The following is an 18,370-nucleotide window of genomic DNA, read 5'->3' as shown; positions in this document are numbered from 1 at the left end:
TAGTTTTCTGCATACAGGTCTTTTGTCTCCCTAGGTAGGTTTATTCCTAGGTATGTTATTCTTTTTGTTGCAATGGTAAATGGGAGTGTTTCCTTAATTTCTCTTTCAGATTTTTCATCATTAGTGTATAGGAATGCAAGAGATTTCTGTGCATTAATTTGTATCCTGCAACTTTACCAAATTCATTGATTAGCTCTAGTAGCTTTCTGGTGGCTTTAGGATTCTCTATGTATAGTATCATGTCATCTGCAAACAGTGACAGTTTTACTTCTTCTTTTGCAATTTGTATTCTTTTTATATCTTTTTCGTCTCTGATTGCCATGGCTAAGACTTCCAAAACCATGTTGAAAAATAGTGGTGAGAGTGGACATCCTTGTCTTGCTCCTGAGCTTAGAGGAAATGCTTTCAGTTTTTCACCATTGAGAATGATGTTTGCTGTGGGTTTGTCATATATGGCCTTTATTATGTTGAGGTAGGTTCCCTCTATGCCCAATTTCTGGAGAGTTTTTATCATAAATGGGTGTTGAATTTTGTCAAAAGCTTTTTCTGCATCTATTGAGATGATCATAGGGTTTTTCTCCTTCAGTTTGTTAATATGGTGTATCACATTGATCGATCTGCATATACTGAAGAATCCTTGCATCCCTGGGATAAACCCCACTTGATCATGGTGTATGATCCTTTTAATGTGTTGTTGGATTCTGTTTGCTAGTATTTTGTTGAGGATTTTTGCATCTATATTCATCAGTGATATTGGTCTGTAATTTTCTTTTTTTGTAGTATCTTTGTCTGGTTTTGGTATCAGGGTGATGGTGGCCTCATAGAATGAGTTTGGGAGTGTTCCTTCCTCTGCAGTTTTTTGGAAGAGTTTGAGAGGAGGGGTGTTAGCTCTCCTATAAATGTTTGATAGAATTCACCTGTGAAGCCATCTGGTCCTGGACTTTTGTTTCTTGGAAGATTTGTAGTCACAGTTTCAATTTCATCACTTGTGATTGGTCTGTGCATATTTTCTATTTCTTCCTGGTTCAGTCTTGGAAGGTTATACCTTTCTAAAAATTTGTCCGTTTCTTCGAGGTTGTCCATTTTATTGGCATACAGTTGCTTGTAGTAGTCTCTTAGGATGTTTTGTATTTCTGCGGTGTCTGTTGTAACTTCTCCTTTTTCATTTCTGATTTTATTGATTTGAGTCGTCTCCCTCTTTTTCTTAATGAGTCTGGCTAATGGTTTATCAATTTTGTTTATCTTCTCAAAGAACCAGCCTTTAGTTTTATTGATCTTTGCTATTGTTTTCTTTGTTTCTAATTCATTTATTTCTGCTCTGATCTTTATGATTTCTTTCCTTCTGCTAAATTTTTGTTTTGTTTGTTCTTCTTTCTCAAGTTCCTTTAGGTGTAAGGTTTGATTGTTTGAGATTTTTCTTGTTTCTTGAGGTAGGCTTGTATAGCTATAAACTTCCCTCTTAGAACTGCTTTTGCTGCATCCCATAGGTTTTGGATCATCGTGTTTTCATTGTCATTTGTCTCTAGGTATTTTTTTTATTTCCTCTTTGATTTCTTCAGTGATCTCTTGGTTATTTAATAACGTATTGTTTAGCCTCCATGTGTTTGAGTTTTTACGTTTTTTTCTCTGTAATTCATTTCTAATCTCATAACATTGTTGTCAGAAAAGATGCTTGATAAGATTTCAATTTTCTTAAATTTACTGAGGCTTGATTTGTGAACCAAGATATGATCTATCCTGGACAATGTTCTGTGCACACTTGGGAAGTGTAATCTGCTGTTTTTGGATGGAATGTCCTATAAATATCAATTATATCTATCTGGTCTGTTGTGCCATATAAAGCTTGTGTTTCCTTATTAATTTTCTGTTTGGATGATCTGTCCATTGCTGTAAGTGAGGTTTTAAAGTCCCCCACTATTACTGTGTTAATGTCAATTTCCTCTTTTATAGCTGTTAGCAGTTGCCTTATGTATTGAGGTGCTCCTATGTTGGGTGCATATATATTTATAATTGTTATATCTTCTTGTTGGATTGATCCCTTGATCATTATGTAGTGTCCTTCCTTGTCTCTTGTAACATTCTTTATTTTAAAGTCTCTTTTATCTGATATGAGTATTGCTACTCCAGCTTTCTTTTGATTTCCATTTGCATGGAATATTTTTTTCCATCCCCTCACTTTCAGTCTGTATGTGTCCCTAGGTCTGAAATGGGTCTCTTGTAGACAGCATATATATGGGTCTATTTTTATATCCATTCAGCAAGCCTGTGTCTTTTGGTTGGAGCATTTAATCCATTCACGTTTAAGGTAATTATCGATATGTATGTTCCTGTGACCATATTCTTAATTGTTTTGGGTTTGTTTTTGTAGGTCCTTTTCTTCTCTTGTGTTTCCCACTTAGAGAAGTTCCTTTAGCATTTGTTGTAGAGCTGGTTTGGTGGTGCTGAATTCTCTTAGCTTTTGCTTGTCTGTAAAGCTTTTGATTTCTCCATCGAATCTGAATGAGATCCTTGCTGGGTAGAGTAATCTTGGTTGTAGGTTCTTCCCTTTCATCACTTTAAGCATATCATGCCACTGCGTTCTGGCTTGTAGAGTTTCTGCTGAGAAATCAGCTGTTAACCTTATGGGAGTTCACTTGTCTATTATTTGTCATTTTTCCCTTGCTGCTGTCAGTAATTTTTCTTTGTCTTTTATTTTTGCCATTTTGATTACTATGTGTCTTGGTGTGTTTCTCCTTGGGTTTTTCCTGTATGGGGCTCGCTGTGCTTCCTGGACTTGGGTGACTATTTCCTTTCCTATGTTAGGGAAGTTTTCGACTATAGTCTCTTCAAATATTTTCTCTGGTCCTTTCTGTCTCTCTTCTCCTTCTGGGACCCCTATAGTGCGAATGTTGTTGCATTTAATGTTGTCCCAGAATTCTCTTAGACTGTCTTCATTTCTTTTCATTCTTTTTTCTTTATTCTGTTCCGCAGCAGTGAATTCCACCATTTTGTCTTCCAGGTCACTTATCCGTTCTTCTGCCTCAGTATTCTGCTATTGATTCCTTCTGGTGTAGTTTTCATTTCAGTTATTGTATTGTTCATCTCTGTTTGTTTGTTCTTTAATTCTTCTAGGTGTTTGTTAAACATTTCTTGCATCTTCTCGATCTTTGCCTCCATTCTTTTTCTGAGGTCCTGGATCATCTTCACTATCATTATTCTGAATTCTTTTTCAGGAACGTTGCCTATCTTCACTTCATTTAGTTATTTTTCTGGGGTTTTATCTTGTTCCTTCATCTGATACATAGCCCTCTGCCTTTTCATCTTGTCTATCTTTCTGTGAATGTGGTTTTCGTTCCACAGGCTGCACGATTGTATTTCTTCTTGCTTCTGCTGTCTGCCCTCTGGTGGATGAGGCTATCTAAGAGGGTTGTGCAAGTTTCCTGATGGGGAGGGACTGGTGGTGGGTAGAGATGGCTGTTGCTCTGGTGGGCCGAGCTCAGTAAAACTTTAATCCTCTTGAATGCTGATGGGTGGAGCTAGTTTCTCTCCCTGTTGGTTGTTTGGCCTGAGGCAACCCAACACTGGAGACTACCTGGGCTCTTTGGTGTGGCTAATGGTGGACTTTGGGAAGGCTCACACCAAAAACTTTCTGGGAAAGTGCTTCCCAGAACTTATGCTGCCAGTGTCCTTGTCCCCACGGTGAGCCACAGCCACCCCCCGCCTCCGCAGGAGACCCTCCAACGCTAGCAGGTAGGTCTGGTTCAGTCTCCCCTGGGGTCACTGCTCCTTCCCCTGGGTCCCGATGCGCACTACTACTTTGTGTGTGCCCTCCAAGAGTCGAGTCTCTGTTTCCCCCAGTCCTGTCGAAGTCCTGCAATCAATTCCCACTAGGCTTCAAAGTCTGATTCTCTCAGAATTCCTCCTCCCGTTGCTGGACCCCCAGGTTGGGAAGCCTGACATGGGGCTCAGAACCTCCACTCCAGTCGGTGGATTTCTATGGTATAAGTGTTCTCCAGTCTGTGAGTTACCCACCCAGCAGTTATGGGATTTGATTTTACTGTGCTTGTGCCCCTCCTACCATCTCATTGTGGTTTCTCCTTTGTCTTTGGATGTGGGGTATTTTTTTTGGTGAGTTCCAGTTTCTTCCTGTCAATGATTGTCCAGCAGCTAGTTGTGATTCTGGTGTTCTCACAAGAGGGAGTGAGAGCACATCCTTCTACTTTGCCATCTTGGTTCAGGGCCCTCGGTAAGGAGAATCTTGCTAAGAGAAATGAGGAAGGAAGTTAAAGGCAAAAAGCATGAAAATATTGGGAAACCATTAGAGAACAAAGTGTGAGAAAGGGAATGATGAGTACAGATGAGGGTGGGTAGCTTAGTAAGCAAGAATCAGAGAATCAAGGCTTTGCAGATCATGATAGAACTTTGCTTTTTATCCGGAAGATGAAGTGAATGCCACTGAAGAATTTTGATTAGAGGAATAACATGTATTAGTGTTTACTGTATGCTAGGATCTTGACACCATTATTTCATGCAGTGTCCATAACCAGGCTTATAATGTAGATACTGTTAATCACACTCATTTCATAGATGAGGAAACTGAGCTGCAGAAGGGTACAGAAACAAATTACAGCTCTACAAACTTTCAGAACCAGGTTTCAATACAGCAATTTGATACCATAGGTGGCTCTCTTACATCTTTTGCTATACTGCCTTTAACTTTGATAGAAATATTACATAGACTAGAAAGACAGAGAGGCGGAAGAGAAGATTAGAGTGAGGGAGATCCCTAAGAATGGCACAAAAACAAGGCCAGACACTAGAAACACTTACTCTGGAAAATGGGTGGGGCTTGGATTGATTGGCTGTCAGTGAGATAAAAAGGAAGGGAGGAAATTAGGACAACGTTCAAGTTCTGACTTGGCAACTGTGTGGAGAGTGGTCCATTTTACAGCAATGGGGAGTGCAGTTGGGGGAGCAGATTTAAAGGATAGTAGAGGCAAGGAATGATTCGTTCTATCCAGAACTCATGCAGATGGAAGTGCCTATTGAAATCCAGTCAGGTGTCTTGAAAAGGCATTATGTGAGGACTGGAGCACAGAATGTGTTTGGCGTAGTAGTGAAGAGAGCACTTAGAGTTAAATCCAGACCCCAACCATGACTACAGTTAACTATTTAAAGTGATGAAGTGGAAATAGGGGACTAGTATTACCAACTCTTGCTTTTACTGTTGGCAAAGCACTTAATGTCTTTTTCTGCAAAACAGTGCGGCTGAGGGGGCAGGCAGGTAGAACAGACATTTGACAGGTACCTTTGGGGCTTCTCTTTATATTTTCTTAAAAACTATGCTCTGTATTTATTGTATAAGTCATATCAGCAGGTAATCTGGAAATTTACATAATTGACCACAAGGGGGAGAACTCTAATTCTACATTAAGTCACTTACTAACGACATGAAATATTCTAAAAGTACTTGCTATATTCAGTTGTTGTTAAGCTGTCCCATTTCCACTTCCTCATGGAAGCTGGGGGAATTCTGTGCTAGAGATAGGTTTCACTGAATTGAAATGCTGTTTTGTCATGCTAAAGTTATGATAAAGTCACTAAATGTAAGAATCTATTTGTACTAAGCAATGATTCTCCAGGAAGGAATCCAGATGCTTCTTTAATTAAAATGAAGACAGTACAAATTTTAAAATTCACCCCAGGAGGGTTTTTCCCTCCAAATAACATTATTTCAGTTGTCTTCAAGAAAACTATAACCTTCCTGGAAGTCCTTGGTTACACTGAAACAGGAATAAGATTGTCAGCATGTCAGTCTATTGTAGAAGATATCGGTATCAAAACAAAAGGATGGGAATGGTGCTGGCCATGCCACTTAAATGTCGTATGTTCCTCAAATATATTTGAGTATATGTTATATGGTCATTGTTATATGAACAGTGAATGTTGTATGTTCAGTATTTAAATGCTCATTTTCTATTTGGTTTAACTTCTGTGCTCTGGTTTTATATAAAGTTTCATTGTAAGAAAACTATAACCCTCATTGGGGTGAGAATTACCTTTTGAGGCTTCCTAACGTTTGAATCACATTTTTGGACTTGATCAAATTAAATTACATTTGTAAGGTATGCATATAGTATTTCTGCATTTTATCTATATACCAAAACAGACACAGCTAAATGAGTGTTGTCCCCCTTAAAGATGTGATATTGGTGAGCTCTGTAGGACTCTTAATAATGCAACTGTTACTGGAAACATATCTGTATTTCCCCTTAGAGGTGGTGCCACACTCTTTTAATATGTTCAGTGACAGCAGATCTTCCTTTGAGAGTGAGTACAATATATAAAAATAAACATTTCTATGAACGAAGTTTGAATATTAAGGTCACCAATCAAATTGCAATATATATTATTTGGGGTTCAAAAAACTAGATGTAACTAAAATATTTTAACTCCCTTTGATTTATAAACCTCCTTAATTTATCTTCCATTAATGAGTCACAAAATGTTTTTAGCAATGATGCTGTCACTGAAATAAATATAAACTCTCCTAAGGTGACTACTTGCATTTGAATAAACTCATTCTAGAGTGTCATTTAAATAAATAAATAAATAAGTAGTTTATTTATGCTCACTTTGTGCTTATTTTCCAATTATTTGCACAATTCATGCTTCAGGAATCCTTTAAATGTAAAGTAACAGTCTGCTAAGTAAATCAGTGTTTTCATTTAGATATTTTCTATAACTTCTTCCAAAAATGACTGAGGTTTTTTATGTTTATCTTTGGCCAATGAATTAATTTTCTATCAGTATTTCTCACACCAGAAAGTATTATAGACCAATAGAAGTTCTATGCTAGGCAGTGTGGAGGACACACCTCTTACTTCTGCTTGTATATCCAGTGACCACCACAGTGCTTGGTGCCCTGGTAAATATTTACTGGTAGATATTTAGAAAATACTAGTTGCATAGATGAATGAATAAATAAATGATATGTACATATATCAATAAAATGTACATACAAAATTATTCTTGTTATATATTAGTGTTCCAGACTGCTGCATAAACATTCACCCAAAACTTAGTAGCTTGAATCAACAACAGTAATTTTTGCTGTTCACAGATCTGCAATTTAGACAGGGCTCAGTGGGAACAGCTCATATGTACTCTACTCCTCCTCCACATGGTGTCAGCTGGTCTGGTTTGAAATCCAGGGTTGGCTGGGAGGCTAGAGCCTGGAGTCACCTGAAGTTTCACTCAGTCACATGTCTAGTGGTGATACTGGCTGTTGCCTGGGACTTCGGCTGGGGGTGTCATCTGCAAACCTGCTTGGATTGCTCATAGGATATTGTCTAGGTTCCATTCAAGTGATCAAGGGAAAGTGCAAGGCATGTTTATGACCTTGGAGGTCACATTGAATCACTTCTGTTGTAGTGTTCATCTAGGCAGTCACAAAGAAAGGTCCGCCTGATTTCAAGGGGAGGGTATTTAGAACCCACCATGCGATGGGAGGTGTGTTGAGGTCACATTGTAAGAAGAGCGTGTGGGATGGGATATATTGCAGTGGCCATTTTTGGAGAATATAATGTGCCATACTTTTATATACTCAAATATGTAGTTTTACTTGTAAGCTACTTCTATTCATTTTAACGTTAGAAAATATTGTTCCTAAACAAAATTTTCCCCATTAAATGGATTCCATCTGGTCCAATAAACATTTTTGGTTCATTTTCTCCTTCCTGCTTTTGCTCGTCTCTGTTCTCTTAAATATGCTCATCTGCCCTCCCAAACCTCTTCCTCACATACATTCAAAGACTGACTGAGGCTTACACTTTCTCTTTCCTTTTTCCTTCCTTCCTTCCCTTCTTTCTATTTATTTCCTCTTCTTTTTTTTTTTTTTTTTTTGGTGGCCTAGAAAGCATTAACTCAACTCCACTCACTTTGTCACTAAACATTTACTATCAATGGGTGCCTTTTCACAGTTCAAAGAGTAAATAGCACATTGCTGAATATTAGGCGTTTGATATTTATCAAACTGATAAAATGTTTGTAAATTATATACTCTTTCTTAATTGGAAGAATTTTAATTTTCTCTAAAATATCCTTAATGTTACTAAATTTAAATGAATGGAACTTCAAGTCAGCTTAAAGTGAAAAATGTCATTCTTTTTCTAAACTATATTACTAAATTAAAAAATATGAATGGTCTTTCCTGAAATTTGATTCTGATATGGAACAAATTATGATATTATCTACATATGACAAATTTGAGGTGCATACTGAGATGGCTTTTCCCCCCCAGAGAGACTGAAAATCAAATAAGCAATGAGAAATGAAGTTAAAATGATATAACAGTATTTCTTCTATTCAATCCAAAGTTTATTTCATGGCATATTGAAGCAATTTCGGATAAATATCATTGAAGTAGTAAAACATTAATGTTTCTTAATTACTTGAACAAACTAGAAAAATTTAAATAATGCGAAAAAAGCATTAATCTTGGGTAAAGGAAGGGAGAGACCAACTTGAAATAGGTCATATAGAAATTGCATATAATTAATTGCTTTCTAGGAATTAAATTGAAAAAATAACCAATTTGTTTATCTTACATAGACTCATTTAGAAGTAGGTTTCCCAAGTGAGGAGGGATCATGTCTTCTCTGGACCCTGACATACCCGTCATTTGGCAAGTGTCTGTCCTGTGAAAGGTGCTCAATAAATGACTTTGTATGAAAGAATACAATTGCAATGCTTTCTGACAGTGTATTTTCTAGTCATTTCAAAAAGCTATTGTGTTCTTTAGCTTTATAATGGCCTCAGTATTCTTGATTATATCATCCAGAATATGTGAGCCTTGGTACTACTTTCAACGTTTAGGTTTTGTTTTCTGATTTCAGGGACCATACATAGCGAGATTACTCCCTCACTTTGCTCTTACAGTCTTCCCTGCATATTGCGACTATAATAATGATCATATCCTACATCATATCATGCACCATATTTACTTTTACACATATTTGCCTCCAAGCTTAGGCTGCAAGCAACTCAAGCATTGTACATTTCCCCGAAATTTTGTACTCTCAGAACATAATACTGCGTGGTGACAGCTGCTCATTGATGGTTGAAAGAATGAATGAGAATCTGAATCAAGTGTTTATCCTTTTTCATCTCTACTTTTCATTAAAAATTAAGTCATTTCATCAAAATGATGTTAACCTTGAGAACTTATTATGACCTTATTAAACCCCTTCATCATTGAAAATAATGTGTTGATCTTAATATCAGACCAGATAAATTTTCAAGTTTAACTCAACATACTCTGTAAAGATTAGTCTATTACCTTTGTGTAGATGGCTGTGTTGTTTCTTTCCTTTTTTAAAGAGAAAAGTAACTTTCGAAATATTTTGCTTTTATTTAAGTAGCGTACATTCCTTAAGAGATTTGACCACACTGACCACATCCTCTCTCTTCATCCTAGAAGCGGGAAGGAGTGGGCCATACCACCTCAGAATCCAAGGTGACGTGTATGGGTTTATTATACATGTTTATGAAAGTTTCTGGGTCCATTAATTCTGCAGCATTGCATACGTACTTTATTATTTGTTCTGGAAGGAGTAATTCGGGTGCAACTTGGTGCAAATTATCGCCTGGTCCTTTAGTGCCCACTTTCACAGTCTTAAAAAGATGGAGTGCTAGTTTATGGGTTTGGATGAGAAATTCTGTCATGACCTCTTGCAGGGATAGCGACTGCGTCACATCATCAAGATACATAACTGGCGCTTTTATTACTGAAACATGCCATTGCATAAAGAGCCTTGTTGGTATATTGTGGGACGTGACTATGATTTTCATTCCTTGGATAAAAAATTCTGTTTCATCCTTTTCATGGCTAAGATAATCCAAAAGAATTTGGTAAAGAGTACCATTGGAGGACTCCAGGATATGCACAATGGAAGTCGGATATATGAGCAATAATCCTGTCACTGCTTCTCCTAGGTGACGTTTCAAAATTGACTGAAACAATTGTTCATAGTATTCAACAATATCTTTTTTTTCTATGTTTGCTGTTACCCTGGCCACTAGGAACATCCTATGAAGAAGGAATTTCTTTAGTTGTAGTTTTTGCTTTTCTTCTTGAAAATGCAAGTAATTACTACGTGGAACTTGTGGCATTAGAAGACAGTCCAGTGGAAAATTCTTTTTGTTGGTCTTTCGGGTATGGGCTGAGAAGGACATGATGAGTCCTATTTATTCTTCTAGATGATTCCAGTTTTTAGCTTATTACAATATTTACATCATCAGGCTACCTCTTTGGTGATGAACTCTTATTTTTGTTTCTTCAGGCAAAAAAAAAAAAAAAAGTTTACTCAGTTGATCAAATGCTTTCCAGTGTTATCAATAAACAATGTCTTTGAAATTAAAGAGAATGTTGAAACAAGAATCAAATTATAGAGTTTTGTTTTAAAGTTTACAATGAAATAACTAACACATCCTAGGGAAAAAAACTCTCCAATAAACTGGGGGGTAGGGAGAAGATAGAACTTACTCTAGAAGAAGTTCGCTATGTTGTTGTTTACATTATTATTTTCTTTTTTGATTTATAGGATATTTTTTCTCACTGCCCATCCTTGAATCATACACACACCAACACACACACAAAGAGGAATGTATCTGCTGATACTCACTGACAGTAGCATTGATATTACATTAAAATGTCTTTTCATTTATGTAATGATGAATGCAGATTGTCCTTTTTTGGTCAAATTTGTTTAAAAAGGTATTTTTATGATAATTCCCCAATTTCTTTTATAAATGTAACTGGTCAATAAATTTTTTAAAAATCTGGGGATCTCTTAACTACTAATTGACTTATTTTACCTTTACTCAGTACTCTAAAAGTTAATAGTATTGCTTGGATAATTACAGTAAACTTTTGAAGTAACTAGTTTTGGTTCTTTTTTATTTAACTCCTATCAGTAAACCTCAGAAATGGCTCTTTTTTCTTTCTTTCCGTTTTTTTTTTTTTTTTTTTTTGGTTGTTGCTGTAGGGGTCAGATGAAAAATTCTGTTACTTTTACCTTAGTCTTCTCCTTCTTCTTCCCTGCAGGTCAACTTAACGTTTCTTTCTTTCTTCAAGTGCTTCTTCCTCTGTCCTCGAGGTCCTGCTTGTCCTCCATCACTCTTCCAACTGCCAGTGTCTTGGGTGCTCTCAGCTGTCCCGTATTCTATTCTGGTTTCCATAGTGCCCGGGCGAATCAGAATGTCCGTGCTGTTAAAGGGCCAGAGCGCAGTGGCAACTCTGATAACTGGTGGACCTGGATATCTTCCTAGACTTATTCTTTTCTTTTTTCTTTTGGTCCACAATTTATAGAAGAGGAAACCAAAGCATGGATTAGTACCTTGCACACAATTCAAATATGCTCTCGACAACCTCCTTAACTGTCTACTGAGGGTAAAGAGGTATTTTATGCACTAATTAAAGACTATAAGAACACATACCAGATTCTGTGTAATGGTGACTGTTATAAGAACATTCTTCTATAGGGTTTGGTTTTCTTAATTTAATGTAAATTTAAGTTACTTTTTATTTTATTTTAATTTTTATTTTTTAATTAATTTTTCTTTTTGGCCGCACCACCCGGAATGTGGGATCATAGTTCCCTGACCAGGGATGAACCTGCACCCCTTGCATTGGAAGCGCTAAGTATTAACCACTGGACCACCAGGGAAGTCCCTTAAGTTACTTTTTAGAATAAAAATTAACAATATATCTTAAAATTGCATTCACATGAGCGCTAAACCACAATTTTAAAACAAAGTTAGAAAACACACTTATTCAATTAAAAAAATTAAACCTTACAGTAGGTTTCCTCCTCCCCCCAAAGGTTTGTGTTATCCAAACTAATGATCTGGTTTTAATAAGATGCAGTGATAAATTGTCCCAGAAAGTGGAGGCTAAGAGGTGATTTAATATTCCTTAATTGTGTGGTACATAAAAATTCGCTATAATTCCTCACTGTGGTTCACTTTGTCACCCCCTGAAACAATACAGTCTTTCCCAAGGTGCACAGAAACTTGTCATTGCCCAGTCTAGAGATCGTTCTCACCCTCATTCCTACTGCTTTGCAGAATGTAATTATGTTGACAGCTTCCTTTATAGCCATCTCCACTCCCTTGGTTTCTATGAGTCTGTACTTTTCTGAATTCCTCCCCAAATCTTGATTTGTAGTCAAGCCCAATTCCTTCTCACACCCACCTCTGGGCAACGCTGAGGCTCTGTAATCATCACACAGCTCCTCTGAGTCACTTTATCTCCTTGGCCAATTTGCTTAGCACCATCTATGTTTCTGGTTTGTGAGGTCAGGTGGGTGGTCCTTGATACCATGCTTTTCTACAGATAGAATGATTGACATTGCTGATTGACCATGGAATCTTTCCTGCTGAGTCCAGCTGTAGACTTGGACTGCTTCTCAATCTAAGGCTCAAGACAGATACAACTGACTTGCTGGGGTTGACAAAGAAGAAAAAAAACTGAGTTCCCATTCCAGTATTTTTTTTCTGTACAGATGACTCCCAACTTGTAATCTTATTTACAACTCTTCTCCTTGGATGTACCTCTACCCTTTCAAATTAAAAAATGCCAACATTTTAACTATTGTTTTCTTTATATTTTCCTTTACAAATATCCCAATTTGTGACTCATTTCACATTTTTCTCTCATCTCCTAGGCCAACATTCTTGGTCTTGTCTTTTCATGTTTCCTAAAAGTTACCTCCCAACTTTATTCTGTTGCTAAGTCCTTTTTACTCACTTTGAAATGTGTCTTGATTACCACTGCCTCCTTCATAATCCTAGCTCTTTATTTGGATTATAGTAGGAGTCTTCTACCCTCAATGTTTTCTAGTCTTTTCTACCTCACCTATCCAGCCAAGAGCATGAAACTGTAAGACCTTATGATATGTCTGCTTCATAAACTTCAGAAGATACTAATTTTATGAAGTCTTTCTTGTTTATTTCCCTTCCATAGAATTCTGGGAGAGGGAGCTTCTGCCTTTACCAGGTCCAGAGTGATTTCTGGCACTTACTTCCAATCCACAATTATGGATTATAACAGAGAAAATGGGGACATGCAACTGCAGGGTTTATTACTTAACACTGGCATTGATCAATGTCAGTGGGAGAATTTATGGGGCATTGCTACCCAGAAGCTCCTTTTGAACACACAAACTTAAATTAACCTTTTATATATAGTTAAGATTCTTCCTCTTCATGATACCATTCTTAACTAAAGCACAACTTTTCTACTTTTTTTGCCCCTATGAAAAGGAGCTCAATTGTGATTTTTCTCCCCATGTGTGCTTTGTGTTTTCCTTTTCTTTCATATATCTTGGTTCTTCCAATATAAACCTGATAGAAAAATGATAATCTTTCAACATTATAATTTCCCATGTAAACCACATTAAATATCACTAAACCATCCCTTCTTCAATAGAGTGATAATCTCGTTTTTGGTGTTGGCTTAAAACATATAAGAAGCTGATGTTGACAATTTTGTATGGTTCGACCTAAAACATTTAGATACAACGGTTTTTAGCACCATAGATAATAGTTTGGTCTACGTTTTCCCAGTGTACTTTTCCATTTCTTGATGCATTTTTAATTACTGGGTGGCTTCTTCCAAATTTTAGTTTCATTGTCACATGGCAATCTGAAACATTTAAAGGCAACTAACCTTGTTTCCTTGCCTTTCATCAGTCATATTTTTAAGTGTCAAAAGAAAAATTTTGAGCAGATAGGAATAGAAAAAACACAGTTTGGTCTAGTTTTTGATTGATTGGTATATGTAATTATAATTGTAGACTCTCCTTTTAATGGACACTTAGCATTTGAGTTTCCAGGTGCCACAGTCCTTGTGTTTCATCTATTAAGGGTCAGCTATTTGCCCTCATGTGGTGACTCAAGCGGAAGAACTCTTCTATCTATCCAATGGGATGAAAAGACTTCAGTGTTTCTCCTCCCAGAGAGATCTGTTTAGAGTAGATATTCAAGTTCAAACAACTAACAAGTGGCAGAACCTGAACTGACATTCATTATACTGAGGAGTCCTCTTCCAATTATTCTATCTATCCATTGTTGTTACCCAACTTATCTCACAGAAACACACAACATATATTTGTATTTCAGTTCAAGCAGTGCACCTTAATATTCGCTATATACTTTATGCACTGGTTTTATTATCTGGAGCCAAATGTTTCTGAAAAAACAATCTCCCAGTGTCCTTTTGTCTTTGTAAGGCAGAAGGAACAGATTAAAAAGATTAAATACCACTAATTGATTATTTACCATGCATCTTCTACTAGATGTTTTTACACTTATTAATCTTTACAACAAGCCTATAAGGTAGATAGAAATTTTGCCAACAATTTATAATAGAGGAAACTAAAGTTATTGGGGTACATAGGTACCTTGCACACAATTCAAAAATGCTCTCAACAAACTCCCTACTCTGTCTACCTAGGGTAAGGAGAAGATGAATTGTTCCCTCTGTCTATTCATGATCACAGGGTCATTCTTTGCTCCCCTATGACATGACAATTCTTCTGGAAAGGGAGGATAGCATATGGTTTGGAGAAAGTAAATTGAAAGGAAAATTCCTACATTATACCTGTGATCCAATAAAATTGATGTACTGTCTTTAACTTCCCATTCATTTCAGATTTATCTACACCTTTGATATGCCAGGTGATATCATAGGCACTTTAAGAAACACAAACATGAAAAACACCTGGTCCCTAATTTTAGGAGTTTAGAGTCCAGTAGGAGTGTGAGACGTCCATGAAAAAACAATAAATACCACGCAAATGTTGTTCAGTGCTTTAGAAACACTGAGGTAGAAAGGGTGGCTGGGATTTCTTAGAAACTTTAATGAGAGAGTTCATATTTGGGCATGGCCTTCAGGGAAACAGATTTGGGGAGTGGCTTTGTGAATGTTTCTTGAATTCATTACTTTAGAATATCAGGACGTGCATTAACTGAACTTGATTTCTACCTGGAATATCAGATCCCACTCTAACCTTTCACTTGTCCTCGTGTACTAGAAAAACAGAAAACTCTAAATCCCGTCCGCTATCTTTCTTTGTGTTTTGACATATCTAAATAATTAGTGTAAGAGAATTAATGGTCTAAATAAATGGCTAATAACTTGGGTAGAACCTTTCACTAAGCATATACATAAACTATTTTTTCTATTATTATTTTTTAATTGAAGTATAGTTGATTTATAATAGTTCAGTTACACATAAACTATTAAGTAGACAACATATACTTGATTTAGCAGAGCGAACCAGAGTGAGCTTCATTACCAGATCACTAGGTATTTTAAGACTTATAAAAAAAGAAAACTAGATTACCTTCTCCAGCATTGTCTCTCTTTGCCAAAGCATTATGGAACAGTGTTTGGTAATTATTTATCAAGGAGAATGCAGGCTAGAAATGCTTTGTTATTTAACATAAACATTTAACATATGTCTACTCTTTGTAGAAAAATATGCCAGACACTGTGGAGACATTCTTGTGAATCAGATATTGTATCTGCACATGAAAAATTCAGTTCTCTTAGTGGAGCTTAAAGTCTCCACAACTATGTTTAATACAGGGCTGGAGAGAAGAAATACTATAATAAAGACATAAACAATGAACACTGAAAACATAAATGCCAGAACAATTAAATGTGGCTGGAAGAATAAGCAAAGCCGGGCATAAAAAAAGATGTGCTTTGTATGTCTGAGTGTGTGTAGGGAGTGGCAGTGGGGCAGAGAGGGGGATCAGGGAAGGTACAAACAAACTAAGCTTGAAGCATAAAGGGCAGAGGACATACATTCACTTCATTAAGAAAATGACAATAGTCTGGTTTGGCTAGAGTGTAGTTCTCATACCACAGAATCTGCAGGTTTGTTAAATTGCCAATTCCTGGTCTCTAGCCCTAAAAGGTGTTAGTACACTTAAAGTGAGGTCCAAGAATGTGCCTTTTTGACATGTTCTCCCAGTGGCTCTCTATTTCGCTTTAAGGCAGAATGGGCTGGCTTGTGGTGATTTAAACCTTGGCTATTAGAATCATCTGGTGGAGAACTTTTTAAAAAGCCAGCTCCTGGTTCTTATTTAATTAGTGTGGAATGGAACTCTATATATTTGCGAAAGCCTCTCCAGGTGATTCTAAGTGTAGCCTGGAGGAGAACTGCTGGCTTAGACTCGAGGGTGAGCAAAGGAGAGAAGTGGAAGAGAAGAAAAAAGGAAGCTGCAGCCAGTGTTTGGAGGACCCGGACGCCATGCTCAGAGGTTAGAATTTTATTCTGTGTGTTGGAGGGAATCACGGATTTTTTGAGCTCCTATAATCGTAACTGTGTTTTAGAAAGTTGCCTGTGAAGAACAGAGGAATTAGAGGTGAGGGATGCTGGGGGTAGCCAGAGCACTTTTAAGAATTCTGTAGTTGGTGAATGAGTGCCCTTACTCTCTGCCAGTCAAAAAGTAAGTTAGTTCAACTTTTCTGGAAAGTAATTTGACGATACAGATCACAAGCTTAAAAATCTCATACTCTGAGTGTGTTTCGTGTTTGGTAATTGCAATCATTGTTGCTTTTGTTGTGGTCATCCATTTACAATGCTTGGTGTCAGTTTATGTATCTCTTGTAAAAATAAAATACAGTGTGTGTGAAAAAAAAAAATCTCATACTCTGACTAATGTGTCTTCCAGGTACATATCATAAAGAAATAAAATTATTGACAAAGATTTTAATGTAAAGATGGTTATTATAGGAATTAAAAGAGAACTTTGAAAAATTGAATAGCTATATTAATTATGGATTACTATGGTGCCTTGAAACCATTTCTGAAGAATATTTTGAATGCAGGGGAAAATGGTTATTCTCTAAAGTAAATAATATAATACACAAAATTGTATGTAGCATGTGATTCTAATTTTATTTTAAAAAATATAGAAACCAGAGCAGAGAGAAATCTAGCCAAATGTTAAAACTGGTGGAATTTGGTGATATTTGTTTTGTATATTCCAAATATTCTAAGCCTGTCTACATTATTGTTTTGTTCCAAAGAAGAAATTAACAGTAAAAAACCCCAATAAGGCTGTGATGATGGTTTGATAAAAGGTAATGCGCATGTTGTTCTGTTTGTGAGTCTGGGACAGGCTAGCTTAACAGCCTCCTGATGGGTAGAACTTGTAAAATGGCAGATCCTGAATCAGGTTCAATAAGGGGTGTCTGGGCTTAATGACTGAGAGTCAAGATAAGAAGGCACAGAGATGAAAGATGGAGCGGTTATCAAGACGCAGTGCAGGAGCCTCAGTCCAGAAAAACCTTACGTGACATGAGATCTTTATATAACTAGCCTAAGGCATACTACCGAGAGAAGGGTTGGTCTTTAAAGATTTTAGCCCAGTTGGACAGTTAGAATCTGAACTAAAGCAGTTGCTGAGATTGAGGAAGATATGCAAGTCATCACCAAGCTATTCATGACTTAATCAACTGGATGTGGGAGGCGAGAGATGCAAGGATTTAAAGATGACTCTGTGCGCTTGAATGTCAGTAACTGAGAGGTCTACGTTTTTGGGTTCTTTTTTTTTTTTAAATACAGATGGAGGATAGAGGAGAAAGCCCAGATTTTGGAGGAAAAATAGTTTGTATGTATTATGTTGAAGTAGAGTTGCCATAGAAACATGCAGGTATAAATGCAATTAGAGTCTGGAGAACTGGAGAAGTCTGGATTGTGATGCAAATTTGATAGTCATCTGCGTTGAGGGAAGAGTTGAAACCATGGGAACCAATGTGATTGTAAGATAATGAAAGGAAAGGAGACAGTGGAGGTGGAAAAGAGTACCGTGCAAACCTAATTTTAAGAAGTGGGCAAATGGGACCCAATGAAAGAGTTTCAAAACATCAGAGGTGGAGAACAAAGAAAACACAGGGCCTTGAAGGTCAATATTGGAGAGAGGTTTAAAAGTGGATGGTAGTGATAAAATTCTAAAGAGAGGTCAAAAAGCTTGAGGACTGAGGTGACCTTCTAATGTTGGCAATTATAAGTTTCCTGGAGGCTTAAAAAAATAGAATCAAAAAAAAAGTAGATTCAGTAAAATGGCTGAGAGAAACCAGTTTGCAGTTGATCAGTGAATCTATGTAGAATAAGTGGTCAAATAGTAGACCACTCTTCAAAACATTTGGTGATAAAGAATGAAAGTACTTTGATAGTAAATTACAGAGGAGGAAGATTATAGGGTAATTATGCTTCAATGATCCTAGGTTTTTCTCTGTTAAAAACTAGCATGCTGTGTTTTTCTAAATTGCTGTTGTGTCCAGGCATGAAGGTGGAGTCTGAGAATGGAA

At 36.8% G+C, this 18,370-nt stretch overlaps 1 protein-coding gene across 1 annotated transcript; it reads right to left on the bottom strand.

Moving 5' to 3' along the window:
* Positions 1-3,031: 3,031 nt before the first annotated feature.
* TEX47 (testis expressed 47) lies at positions 3,032-17,827 on the bottom strand. Its single transcript, XM_082472834.1, has one exon. It carries the CDS (start codon positions 10,213-10,215, stop codon positions 9,454-9,456), a length of 762 nt encoding a protein of 253 aa, XP_082328960.1. The 5' UTR covers positions 10,216-17,827; the 3' UTR covers positions 3,032-9,453.
* Positions 17,828-18,370: the final 543 nt, after the last annotated feature.

Source organism: Balaenoptera physalus (genome assembly GCF_965194825.1).
Source record: "Balaenoptera physalus genome assembly, chromosome: 8".
NCBI classification, from domain to species: domain Eukaryota; kingdom Metazoa; phylum Chordata; class Mammalia; order Artiodactyla; family Balaenopteridae; genus Balaenoptera; species Balaenoptera physalus.
Note: the sequence above shows the minus strand (reverse complement) of the source record. Positions and strands in the feature narration are given on the sequence as shown.

Excerpts from the sequence above, each read along its gene's own strand:
- TEX47 (XM_082472834.1), bottom strand. The coding sequence starts at position 10,215 with ATGTCCTTCTCAGCCCATACCCGAAAGACCAACAAAAAGAATTTTCCA.